Genomic DNA, 12,852 nt, shown 5'->3' with positions numbered 1-12,852 from the left:
ACGATTTTTTTGGAACTTCCGGAGCCTCGAGTCTCCCAGTCAGAAACGCCAAGACGGAAGAATGTCGGCTCTTCTTTTTACCACAAGTGCGTCTATAGTCCAACGTATCAATGGTGGGTCTCATACGAATGTGTGTGAGGCCCTCCAGACCTTTAATATATGGGGGGAAGGTTCCGGAGTTCACTCTCCCGCCTCACTCCCCGCAAGCCCGTCACAGCTGCCTGCATGTGACTTTTGGAAAGGAACATTACATCACGTGCTTTATTGGTACTAGAGGCAGACATACTACAAGGATGTAGTTTGTGGGGGTGAGTCGAGAGGCGCCGCGGCTGCACCATCCTCGCTGCGAGAAAAGATCCACAGTAACACGGTAGTGGTGCCAGTGCGACGGCAGTGCTGGCTCTGCACCGAATATTACCAAGGCCGAAGGGCATGAGAAATACAGTACTGGAGTACGATGACGCCGGGCAGATGCATCGGGAAGCGGTGGGAGCGAGGGAAAGAGAGCAGGACAAGGAGCATCCGGTCACGATTAAGGCCACTCTGCCTGCTTGCCACCGAGATCCCTCTGATTACACTGCCTTGACGTTGGAATTTTTCCTTCAATCATTCTGTGACTTCAATTCGACATATCAAATGAAAAAGTTCCACCGTATTGCTGTCCCACGGCGATGCTCTTGTCACCATTCGCAGTCACGGAACCGATGATGACCTTCGGAGACAGCTCCATGTCTTCCTCAGAGCCTCTCACCCTCCTCCGTCGCGTCCCTGTCGTTTGGTGCGATAGCTCTCGGGGCTTGGAGCGCTGCTTGTCGGTTGTCCGCTGTGTTGGAGTACTCTGCAGTCCATTCACCCATTCCTCTATGCTTCCGAGCACCCTTTGATATCCGACATACTCTCTGTACGGGAACTTTACCATGTTTCTGTGGTCGGAAGGTATGCAGATTCCTGGAAAACCGTGCATCTTTGCTGACGCATATGGTACAACCTGTAAAGCCAGGTCAGTAGACAGTTCTTCTGGTACTCCTCAATTGATCGTTTTACCTCTCCTATGCCAGGAAGTGGCATCTCTTCAAAGCAGCAAGCCACTTTGATGGGCCTCTCAAGCTCTTTGCGGTGGTTCAGAAGCTCATAGAATGCATCCTGGAGGTTGAACAGGGTGGGATTGCCTTTTGAAAGCTGCTCCACAATGCTAAGGTTCAGTTGCTTTACATTGGAGATAGCAGAGAGCAAAATGGTGGCCCACTGGCTTGCCGGTGCACCAGAATGTGGCGTGCCAAAGAACATGATCCCCAGAGTCGACTCAGTAATCGATTTTACTCTCCTTGTCTCTAGTGCATCCGCGTGCGCCGAGTAGAGTAATGCCTGGACGCATTGCGTTAGCATTCAAGTCCGTCACTGTGGAGAACATTTTGGCGTACCGATTTACAGACGATGCCACCGAGGCTATGTGCAAGGAAGAGTAGTGGCCGCTGTACGCAAGTCATCTACCTCCTGTCTCAGCGAGCGATTGACAGAGTCTTACCTCTTGTGTGTTATCCCGCTCTCGCATGTTCACGATGTCGAGACAGAGCATTTGTGCATGCTGTTGCACATCACTCGTGCCGACCGTATGGAACGGGCGCCAGTTGGTTACCCTGGCATCGTATCCCCATGTCGCAATACGTGACCGCGGGAAATCCTTGGAGAGCAGGTCAACAGGCCAGAAACATGCCTTTCCTTTACTTCGGCACGTCCATGTTTCTATTCGGTGCCCGGTCAACCCATGAACAAAGATTATACTGGTTCTGTTAGTTCAAAAAGTAATTTGGAGGGCTGATGGGTGCAGCAGACTCAACTACAGCGTCTTCAGCGGCATGTATGACCTTAAGGCCGTACGGGAATGGATCAGGGTCGTGGCTGAACAATCAGTTTCTGCTTCGGAGACGACCATTTGTTTGAACCAAGTTTTTCTTACCCAAAGCTAGCTTCTTCTGAGGCTATTCTACAGACGCCATCTTCAGAGTCCTTCTCGATGTTTGCAGTTGGTTTGCCCACGTGCCAGTGTCTCCTTCTGTCGAATAAGCCCATATCATTCCAAAGATCTTAACAAATCCGATAGGGAATGAGAAGAGCGAGATGTCCAAAACAGATTAGTTATTTCTCATACCAGTACAGCTTGATGGTGGAAGACAGTGCTGGATTATATGCCTTTTCGAAGACGAATGTGGTGTGAGACAAAATGAATCTGGTCATGTCACATTGTCATCAGGTGATATTGGTCCGCATTGGTGCCTTGGGAGCTGTGTTTATCTTGTTGTGGCGTTCGTATAGGGAAACGCCCTCCGAATGAGGAACTCGCGTGGCGCTCGTTCAGCTGATGCCCGCATACCTATTCGGCTCGATCAACCAATCGCGGCTGCCTTCAGCCTAGAGGCATATTGCGCTGATCAGACAATAGACACAGCTTGCACTCAGATGACCTCCCGTACCGAGTCCAGTCTACGGCTAAGCGTTCCAAAGAACAATACAAAATGTCGCTCTCCGTTGTGTCTGTTCGACAAAGGCCGAAAAAAATGTTGGTACAACGCTCTGATGAATGGCCCTGATTAATGATGGGTGACCAGGTAGAGTCAATCCATTTTAGTCTGGAAACGTTGCGATTGACTAGTTGGTCAGAACAATTCGATCAGTGAGGATCAATCTGATGATACCTCTCGGAATAGCGTCCATATCAACGAAGTCAGCAGTGTCAGCGGTCGTGGAGGGCAGAATACGGCAATTGGAGTGAAAATCGTGAGAGAAGACAAAACAAGTACGAGATTTGTCCTTTAGTGGCATTATATATAAGATGAGTGACGAGGACAGAGATATACCAACCTTTTTCCTTCTCTGGATGTCATTCACCAAAGGCCTGGCTCATAACCATTATTGTTGTTGTGCTCGTCATTGCAGGGGCAAGCATAGGTGGGATATTCGCGTCAAAAGATTCGAAAAAGGGTTCGGCAGAGACTCCAGTCAAGTGAGTACTCCTGGGTCATCGCCCGACCCCTTGAGAGAGAACCACTACTTACCGCTTGCGAAGTCCTCAACCAACATCGCCCGTTGTCAACACCTCAACCTCTCACGGCAACGAAACCGGGACATTCGACTCGACCAAGTACCGCGCCTGGGACGAGCCGCAGCCTCTTCTGGCTGAATGGGTGCGGTTCGGACAGAGCTTCGCCGCACCCCCTAAAATCGCGCTTGGATTGCAACATCTCAATGCAAAAGAAGGATCTAGCACAGCCGGAGTAAGTGTATATGCCGATGGCGTGACAGAGTCTGGATTTGTGATGCATCTTGACGCTGTTGCGGACTCTGAGATATACACTGCTGTTTGCACCTGGATCGCCGCACCGCCCTACAGCGCCGTCAACACCACGCAGTACCAAGTGGGCCATTGGAGCACCTTGGAGAGCCATCCAAGAGGACAAACCCAAGCGGAGACATCCTCCCGCATCTCATTTGGCTACAAGTTCGACGTAGCTCCCCACGTGGTTCTTTGGATCGACGGGTTTGAGATGGCGAGCGCACGGGACTGGCGTCTGAAGACGTATGCAACTGACATCGACCTGACGGGTTTCACCATCCACATCGACACCTGGAATGACACGATCCTGTACGTGGGCAATGCGTCATGGGTGGCATGGCCCGCGTCAACTCCAAACGTAGTGACTGGAGTTATGGAACCGGCCCATGTCCACGACTTGGGTCTGGTTGGCGTGAACTACACATTCGGGGACAGGGTCCATGTTGACTGGCCACAAGATGTCAAGACTGGGAACATCCCAACTGTCCTGTCCGGGTTCGGGTCGTTCGATGTGGACAACAACAGCTGGATGCGCTTCAGTGAGTTGTATGGAACACCGAACACGACGGCAGATGGCATGGACAGGGACATCAGTGGGTTTCAGCAGGCTAGGTTTCGGGACGGATCGGTGCCTTATATTGCGGCGTTTGCTTGATTCTTCTACATCGAAATTTCTCACAGTCGTTAAAAGCGGCGGCGCGCCTAGCCCGCGACTATGCCCGAAATGGCCGTCCGCCTAAACCGTGGGCGGATTTCCTAAGGATATTAATTCACTTTACATCACAGCGCGGGCTCGGCGGGTTGCAGGGAAATGTCCCGCCGAATTTGGCGGTCTGTGCCGCCGCTTTTGGAGAGTTCTTTCCCTCGATGCCAAGATTTCCCCCCCGGTCCCTTCCTACGTCTACCCCTATGCTGCTCGGCGGTGCTTCCCTCTATGGCTGACTTTTTCTCGTGCACCATGCAACTATGCAGCTAATATCACTGGGAACCAGAAATAGTTCCTTTTCAGAACCGGTAAGGGAACTGTCCAACTCCTCGAAAACGATGGGTGCCTTTGACCCCGCTACCCTAACTATGGCGCCTCGAAGGCCTGAAGGGACGTCCCCTCCGGATTTCCTCACTGTCCAAGAGAGGACGATGTCCGACCTTCACAGAATCGATTCGAACCGCGTCCCTTCTCCCATGTCGTCTCCTACATTCCAGCTGCTCTACCCAAGAACAGGAAAGACACGGGTGATCAGCCACGGATTTACTGCCTTTACACTCGAGCGCCCAATCCCTGGAGCATACATGCGGGGCTGCATCAACCTGTCCCGATTGGCGGTGTGCTGGAGCGACTAACAACCTATCCTGCTGTCCTGTGCTTGCAGGTGATTTCGGCTCTTATTACAAGGACTTCGCCAAATGCATCCCTAATCACCCACGCACTTCTGCATCTTCCATCCAATCCAACATAGCTGGCGATATACGTCCGGCATCACATTATCTCGCTTCGTCGTCCGAACGACATACGGACAAAGGTGCACCGACATTTTTTCCGTCGCGACCCGCTTTGTCGGCACTTTCTCGAGTCGTTGCCTCCCAGGATGCCTGACGACCACATTCAAATTGCTGGATATACTCCCGCCCATCTCCTTGTCTATCCACTGCAAGATCCCGGGCCAGCCTACCGAGGGCCACAAAAATTCGACATTCAGAGGTGCCATGGTGGTGCAACACTCATTGCAGATCTTTTGCACGCCTCCGCCAGCGAACACCATCACCAAGTGCACGGACCGCCTCTAGACGCCCTTAAAGGCGGTCTTCTCGAGCCTTCGGCTTCTGATATCACGGAACTGGAAGTCTTTGGTGAAGCGGACAATCTGCAAACGAGTTATAAAGTAAAGCATAGCCGGCCGCTCGATAGGTGTCCCACATGGTATCCTCCTCGAGGCTCTCTCAAGGGAGCTGACCGAGTTAGCCTTCTAATCTTTCAAGATGTTGAATCTGGCTACAGTGAACATGATGGTTTCAGTAACCCTGATGATGCAGTGGCATTCTTTCGCAAGAGTCGTCCGGGAACACTCATCTACCACATGGCTCGTCCTCTCGGGACTGGGGAGATTTGGGATGCTGTTCGCCGTGGACCCTATACAGCAGGTGGCCTCCAAGACCCTCAAAAGCTCATTGTGGTCGTCAGCGCAGACGATCTTCGCGCTGAAGGCATCGAATTGTACCACGGCCTTTCATGGGAAAAGACGTGTGAGGATTTCGTCGAAAAGCTCGGCTCCAATGGCCAACTTGACACCTTGGCTACTTGCGCCAATCTCTTGGTCCTTTTCGGATGTGACGGAGTTATCTATCACCGCGGCCGGGAAATGAACGAACCGACTCTGTTCTTTGATCCTCTGGGAGTGGAGGGCAGGTTCTACAGGGTACATGTCGGACCTGTTCCAGGAGTCGTGGAGGCTTTTATTGGAGGTCTAGCTACCAAGTTAGCGTGTAGGGAATCCCTTAACGAGGCTATCAAGTTCGGCTTTATCACTGCAAGGCGCCTGGCAAAGCTAGGATTCACAGCCAGCAAGGTTCCCGGATGGCCTAGATACCCGATTTCGAGCATCATAAACAAAAACACACTCACCGAGGAAACCCCAACCACACTTGAAATTCCATCTGAAAGCATTTCGCGTGGTGACAATCGGCGTTGGTCTATTCTACATCACAATATTGGAGATCCTGTTCAAGTGGCGTGCCATATAGTCACGAAGGGAATATACTCTGCTGCAAATTGGATCCCTATCGCCAGATTTGGTCGTCTACATGTCCTCGACAGGTGGGAAAATGAAGGATTCCGAAATATATTCAATGCCATATACGAATACTTATCAGCTCCTCAGATCAAACCAATCAACATCGGCATCTTCGGGTCTAGAGGCTCTGGAAAGTCCTTCGCCACCGGCCAGGTTGCAGAATCTGCAGCATTAGCTGCGCGAAGCGGCCGCAAGATTCAACACCTGCGTTTCAACCTCTCTCAATTCACGACTCCCGAAGACCTCTCTGTTGCTTTCAACAAAGTGCGAGAGTGCAACCTTTCAGGAACTCTGCCTTTGGTCTATATCAATGGTTTCGATGCAGATCTCGCGGGGCGTCCCCTCGGGTGGCTAGCGCATCTACTCGCCCCCATGCATGGCGGTCAGGTCCTAGACCGTGGCGAAATGCAACGTCTCGGCCCTGCGATCATTCTTCTAGGGTCTGGCTTTACGACATCTTTGAAAAACTTTGAGGATTTCTCTATCATCTCCCAGAAAGGTCGGCAAGATGAGGACAATAGTGACTATGAGAACAATGTTGAAGACGAGAAGCTTCTGTCGACAGCGCAAGCATTCCTCAGTTGCTTGCATGCCTATGTCGACGTGGTTGGCCTTGATCAAGTCAATCCATCCGACATGTTGTATCCAGTGCGACGGGCGGTGGTTCTTCGGGCATTGCTGGAAGAAAGAGAACCGAAATTGAAGATGGGTGAAGGTGTATCCATCGATCAGAGTGTCCTAGATGGGCTTCTCCTAATACCAACCTACCGACATGGACTTCGGTCTTTGAAGTCTATAATTGCTCTGAGTAAAGTCACCGGAAAGCGACATTTCGAACGAGCAGCACTGCCACCGGAAGCGCAATTATGCTTGCACCTCGATTATCCAACATTCATGGAGTGTTCACGATACAACAGGATGCCGGATGAGCTCACGGAGTTCATTTCGGAGAAACTTCACAATGTCTACATGGACATAAAGAGAAGGATGGCTGCGACGGATGAAGAGAAGCAGGCTCTAGAAAGGGACCCTTCATTGGTTCCATGGCCGTCACTGTCCGAAGAACTCAAAGAGTCGACCCGAGCTCATACTCTCGACATACCTCGGAAGCTCCGCATGATATCTTGTTTTCTGGCAGAAATGGATGGCCTCCGTGAAGCCGTTGAAAGCTTCAGTGACAAGGAGCTAAGACTCTTAGCCGAGCGAGAGCACGAGCGATGGAACGCCGAACGCTTACAGAACCAGTGGCATCAGGGACAACGAAATTCGAAGGATCGGACAAGCCCTTTTCTTATTCCCTGGAGAGATCTTGAACAAAAGTGGCGGAATGTCGATTACGACATGGTGAAGTCTTATCCCACAATCTTGCCGCACAACTACAAAATCTACCGCATTGGGAAGGTCGAAAAGACGAAGCTCTTCGAGCCGACCAGGGTATTGAATCGCGCAACGATGTGATGTGCTTCATTCCTGCTGAAGCCATGGGCTAATCCTCTCGCTTCCAATCCAGAGTGTTGGCGGTCTCGATATCTTTGCGCCCTTTCTTACCATACGTCCTTTGGGTCCATGTGTACCACAAAATCCAGACAGCAACCACGACCAGTGTTAACAGAAGTGCAATAACCACATATATCCAGAAATAATGAGACATAATGTCCTTTCTGTCCTGGGCCTTCCAATCAAACATTGACATGCCGAAGATTGACTGTGAGGCATTAGAATCGAACAGCGTGGGCAGCCAAGGGGCAACTTACGGCGACAGCAGTGGCTGGCAAGAAGATCAGCGTGAGCACCGCTATGGTCTTCATCGACGAGCTGTCACGGCGAGTGTCCTCTGCAATCTGTGTAAATCAGTCATTTGTGGCTCTCTCTTCACTGCATCAGCACTGGAGGGAAACGCACCATTATGCTCAATTTCGTATCAATCTGCAATGAAGTCAGCACACGGCTGATATTCAGAAACTCGACCAAGGAGGTTTACCATCCGATGTTGCTGGCTCAACTTAGAAGGTATGGCATCAAGTTCTTGCTGCGTCATGTTCGACAGGGCGAGCTGGGTTTTGACCAGCCGAGAGAGGATTTTCGAGTATCTCGCCTTGGGATTCACCTTTGCTTGCAACCTCACGATCTCGCCAAAGCATTTTGTGAGATTTTCAGCGAGGCCTTGTCCAAACTTCCACCTCTCTCGCAACTCGAAGTAGGTCTTCTCCAGCTCGAAAAGCTTGCTCTTGGTCTCATCGAGGCCTCCAGGATCGCTGGACAAGACCTGGCCTTGTTTTTCGAGCACAGATTCCTTCAACTTCATCAGGCGGGCGCTGACCTGCTCCACTTCTTTCTTGAGAACGGAGACAGGCAGAAACATGAAGTCGGGAAACAGGGAGGCATAGTCCGATGGAAATGACGTTTCGCTCAGCAATGATGCCAAATCGACGTCCGGATCCGCTAAGACAAGGCAAACCCAGTCGGATCCTCGATGACGTCCTTCTCGATGGATTTCTGAGACGGAGAGGGCCATAAAAGGCAGCTGGTCGTCTGGGGTTTGGAGGATGAGGCCTGTTATCAAAAGCTCAGCTTGGAACGCCGCTGCACTGCAGAATAAGAGCTGGAGCTCTACTGATATTTCCCTTCTCTGTTAGGACTGCAGAGCCCGTTGTGCCTTTCTGGACAAATCTTGCAAATTCGCTGTTTGTCCATCCCGACTCGGCTGCCGTGTCTAGAATGGCCGTCTGCTCGAAGAGCTGGCTCCTATCCTTGGTCTTGACACATCTAGATACTGTCAGCCTGGATTTCCCTTTTTCAACTTTCGCGCTCATAAGGTCTCTACAGTAATCGGAAGCGGCTTGCTTCCCAGTTGCGACGTCTATCGGTCTGCAAATTACGTCAACCGAAGTCAATGGGACGGGCCGCCATAGAAGCTTAAAGATACCTGAGGGATAGATTTGATAAACTCTTGAGCGCTGGCCTCGTCACGTACGTCCTTGATGACAGAACTCTGGATTTTCCAGCCTGCTTTCTGTTGCATATTATCAGAAATAACTCCAAAAACATTCAAGAGAAAATCAGCAGCTGGCCTCGCCTTAAGAATGATAGCACTTGTTTCGACCGAATAGAACGCGGGACGTGTGCCCGCGGGCTTGTTTGGCTCTTTGAAAGCCATTCTAGAGTCTAGACACATGGCCTGCGGACCTCGTCGTCTACGAGGGTCAAGAAAAATCCTCTCATCCCTCCGGGACAGCTATATGCTAATAGCGCTGCACAGCACAAGAGCCTCAACGGCCTGCAGGTCTCCATTGGCCGGGCCGTTTTCGCACACTGCAACTTCGAGGACTTCCACCGAGAAGGAAAGCTGTTGCTCGGACGAGTGCGGCATCTCGATCACTGGCTGGCAAAGGTTGGCAATAATTGGTCGCCGAGACGAGACAGAGTCCTCCGTAAGCAGCCACCTGCCTACAACGGAACGCGTGGCAGCTTCTCAGCAGCCGAACGAAGGCGCCGGGCTGGGCTCTATTCGAATCTAGTCGGACAAGCTTCCCTCAATTGGATAGCTGAGCTGCCGACACTGCACTACTTCTAGTTTTGCAAGAACAGTTAATACAAAAGAACAGAATACGAATGCATTGCGCTAGGCTTCGCACCCTCCTCAGCCTATCATTATCGCCTTATCGCACCCACGACTCCAGAATGTGCAGCTCTACTTCCGCAGGTGGACGCGAAATCGTGATGCCAACGAACGCATGTGCGCCAACCTGGCCCCATTTACGTGAATGTTGCTCAATCCTTGCAGCATTCGCACGGGACCTAATGAGCCGCACCCCGAGGAAGGCGAGCACACCTCGATCTCGACACCTGCCAACCTTTCCGAATGGTAGGCGTCTGGGTACCATGCAGCGAGCTTTTTCCTCAGTCAAAAACTACCCTCCTGCAGACATCTTCGTCACTGGCCTTCCCCGGATTGTGATTCTCTGAAAGGAGGGAAGCAGGGGCAAATAGCCCGGCCAATTTCTTCTGTGTAAACTCCGCCACCACCCGCTCGTTCTGCACAATGCGCCTTCTAAACACTGAGGACATTATCGTGGAGTCCTTCCCAAGCCCAGCACAACCCGAAATTCCCGACTATGTGATCCTTTCCCACAGATGGAGAGATAAGGAAGTCTCTTTCCAGGACATCGAGCACCGCAAGGCTGGCGACGGCACCGAGGAGCTGGAGAGACTCGAAGGCGCTGATAAGATCCTCCGCTGCTGCAAAGAGGCCCGGAACATGGGATTCAAATACGTGTGGATTGACACATGCTGCATCAACAAGACCGATCAAGTCGAGTTGACACAGGCGCTCAATTCCATGTTCGTTTGGTACCGACAAGCTCAGGTGTGCTACGCATACCTGTCTGACGTGCCGAGCGACGAAGATCCACTCAAGGAGGGCTCCAAGTTCCGGCAGAGCAAGTGGTTCACGCGTGGATGGACGCTTCAGGAATTGGTCGCGCCACAATACGTGATCTTCTTCGCGGGCGACTGGAAAGAAATCGGGACGAAATCTAGTTTCCAGGAACTCATCATAGAGGTCACCGGGATCCCCGAGCAGGTTCTCTTGACCAACTCCGCAGGTGAGATTAGCGTGGCTCAGAGGATGTCGTGGGCTGCGAAGAGGAAGACGTCCGTTGTCGAGGATCAGGCGTACTGTCTGCTGGGATTGTTCAACGTGAAGATGCAGATGACTTATGGAGAGGGGAGAGAAGCCTTCCGGCGATTGCAGCTTGAGATCATGAAGGTTTCAGATGACCATACAATCTTTGCTTGGGCGGGCAAGAGACATCCGCCGAAGGGAGGGCTACTTGCCACGTCACCGCGGGACTTCGCACATTGCCGCAATGTGAGAAGGCTTGGTGAGAGCCCAGCGTTTTCCATGACCAACAAAGGTATCATCATGAAGCTTCCCCTCATTCCGCAGGGCCAAAACGTCTTTTTGGGGATTCTAAGCTGTCAGCGCAAACGAGCCGCGCATTATCAAGATCGATATCCCTTGGGGATATACTTGGAAAGGGTTGGCGGGGAGGGCTCGACCAGCTACGTTCGCGTGCGGCCTGAGGAGATGGAGGAAATCACGGAAGATGTTTCGTCGTACGAGGAAACGGAGATTTGTGTCCGTGAGACTGATCCTACAACTCTCGATATTTTGAGTAAGGACGATCGTTTGTTGATTCTTCCCTCCCTCTGCCCTCCTTTCTGGTTTCGAAAGCGCTCCTTCGAGGCTCCGGAAAAAAGACAGTAAATACTGACCACTGATCGTCTAGGCTGGATGCAGCCAGAACCCAAATACCTGCTCTTATTTACCATCAAACAACGCGAACACGCCCTCCCCAACATCGAATATGTCGGCGTCGACACGGGCTCCTTCTGGGTCGTCAATAACGAAGAAATCAGCCTGACCTTCCACGGCTCGGGCTGCAATTCAATCCTCATCTTCAAATCGACCGACCACCGCATCTTCGCCATCTCCCTTGGCGTGCACAACTACAACGTGTGGGGCGCCATGACGATCTCCACAGACGCAGATATCAAGCGGATCGCGCGGGAATACTGGGATGGAAGTATGAAGGACGCAAGGTGGTACAACATGGATCGCCGAAAATTGCCTCTGGGAGAGGGTGATGTGGCGACTTTGGCGATCAGAAAGGGCAGAAAGGACGGCGGGAGGGTATACAGGATTGACATCGACGCCGGGGAGAACTTTTGGCTCGAGACGGTTGGCCCAGGGAATTTCCCCGGCTGGTGGGATCCGGAGAAGAACAAGCAAACCTGACGGCCCTCGATATGGGTGTTACTAAAGTGAAGGTCGATATCTTGATGTGTGAAGTTCAAGGTCTCCTGCACCCTCACTGTATGGGAGACTTTCTACTGCTCTAATGCCTTTGAGTCTCAGTTGAGACAGATCGTCAGGGAGCGATCTATACCTGAACTGATACTGAATCGTGGCTGAAACGGAAGAGTGGAGGACGAGGCTGACAGTGCCATCAACGTCGTAGAGACTGCTCGAGTCCTGGAAGGTGGTGTCGGGGATATTAGGGCTGGCGGCTCGAGGATTTCGAGAGTTGAGAACGAAGAGAGCCCCCTAAACTTGCGCCCTGCGAGAATCAGATATAGCTGCAAGTCCTGGGTAGCCCAAAGGGCCATCCTACGCGATCTTCGTACGTGGTAACCTCCGGGCCGCGACCATACCTAAAGCGGCCGAACCGCCTAAACCGAAGGCGGATTTCCCGGCAACGACTTTACACATATAATTTTCTCTATGTAATCACTTCTTCTATCTCATCCCCTCAATGCCAGCTCCATCACGGCGTGGATGTTGCCAGGTATCTTCTTACTGCTACGCAGCTCCAATCTCGGATCGGCCTGCTCGAACAACGACTTCCAAGCCCCGGCGTCCCTCTCGCAGCCGTTGAAACTGAGCATCATCTCCATATCCATGATCCTGACAAGGAAATGATCAGTACAGTACTTCACATCATGTTTCTAGGAAGCAAATGGCCTTACCTTGCGCGACTTTCCTCGAATTTTCCTAGGGCACCGACTTCCGGCATGATGGCATCCACGATCACAATCCGACTGTTGCTGCCCATGGCGGGAGTGATGTGGCTCAGGATCTGCGCCGCATATTTGTCCGAGTAGTCGTGGCAGATGAACCTCAGCAGGTACACATCTGCATCCTTGACGGGCTGAGGTGTGAAAAAGTTG

General features: G+C 51.8%; 4 protein-coding genes across 4 annotated transcripts; 3 read left to right on the top strand and 1 right to left on the bottom strand.

The window, feature by feature from the left end:
- Positions 1-455: 455 nt before the first annotated feature.
- PV07_05704 (uncharacterized protein) lies at positions 456-2,143 on the bottom strand. Its single transcript, XM_016392616.1, has 6 exons — positions 1,958-2,143; positions 1,834-1,899; positions 1,526-1,781; positions 1,422-1,472; positions 1,045-1,365; positions 456-988 (listed from the first exon to the last, which is right to left on the bottom strand). Exons 1-6 carry the CDS (start codon positions 2,068-2,070, stop codon positions 620-622), a joined length of 1,176 nt encoding a protein of 391 aa, XP_016250135.1. The 5' UTR covers positions 2,071-2,143; the 3' UTR covers positions 456-619.
- A 408-nt stretch (positions 2,144-2,551) lies between these two features.
- PV07_05703 (uncharacterized protein) lies at positions 2,552-4,088 on the top strand. Its single transcript, XM_016392615.1, has 4 exons — positions 2,552-2,606; positions 2,659-2,794; positions 2,848-3,001; positions 3,065-4,088. The coding sequence occupies exons 1-4, from the start codon at positions 2,592-2,594 to the stop codon at positions 3,984-3,986; spliced, it is 1,227 nt and encodes a 408-aa protein (XP_016250134.1). The 5' UTR covers positions 2,552-2,591; the 3' UTR covers positions 3,987-4,088.
- A 263-nt stretch (positions 4,089-4,351) lies between these two features.
- On the top strand, positions 4,352-7,688 carry PV07_05702 (uncharacterized protein). The gene has a single exon (XM_016392614.1). The coding sequence runs from the start codon at positions 4,918-4,920 to the stop codon at positions 7,576-7,578; it is 2,661 nt and encodes an 886-aa protein (XP_016250133.1). The 5' UTR covers positions 4,352-4,917; the 3' UTR covers positions 7,579-7,688.
- A 2,474-nt stretch (positions 7,689-10,162) lies between these two features.
- On the top strand, positions 10,163-11,920 carry PV07_05701 (uncharacterized protein; the record flags this gene model as incomplete). The annotated part of the gene is made up of 2 exons (XM_016392613.1): positions 10,163-11,297; positions 11,412-11,920. The coding sequence occupies 2 exons, from the start codon at positions 10,163-10,165 to the stop codon at positions 11,918-11,920; spliced, it is 1,644 nt and encodes a 547-aa protein (XP_016250132.1).
- Positions 11,921-12,852: the final 932 nt, after the last annotated feature.

This window comes from Cladophialophora immunda, assembly GCF_000835495.1.
Source record: "Cladophialophora immunda strain CBS 83496 unplaced genomic scaffold supercont1.3, whole genome shotgun sequence".
Classification (NCBI taxonomy): Eukaryota; Fungi; Ascomycota; class Eurotiomycetes; order Chaetothyriales; family Herpotrichiellaceae; genus Cladophialophora; species Cladophialophora immunda.
Note: the sequence above shows the minus strand (reverse complement) of the source record. Positions and strands in the feature narration are given on the sequence as shown.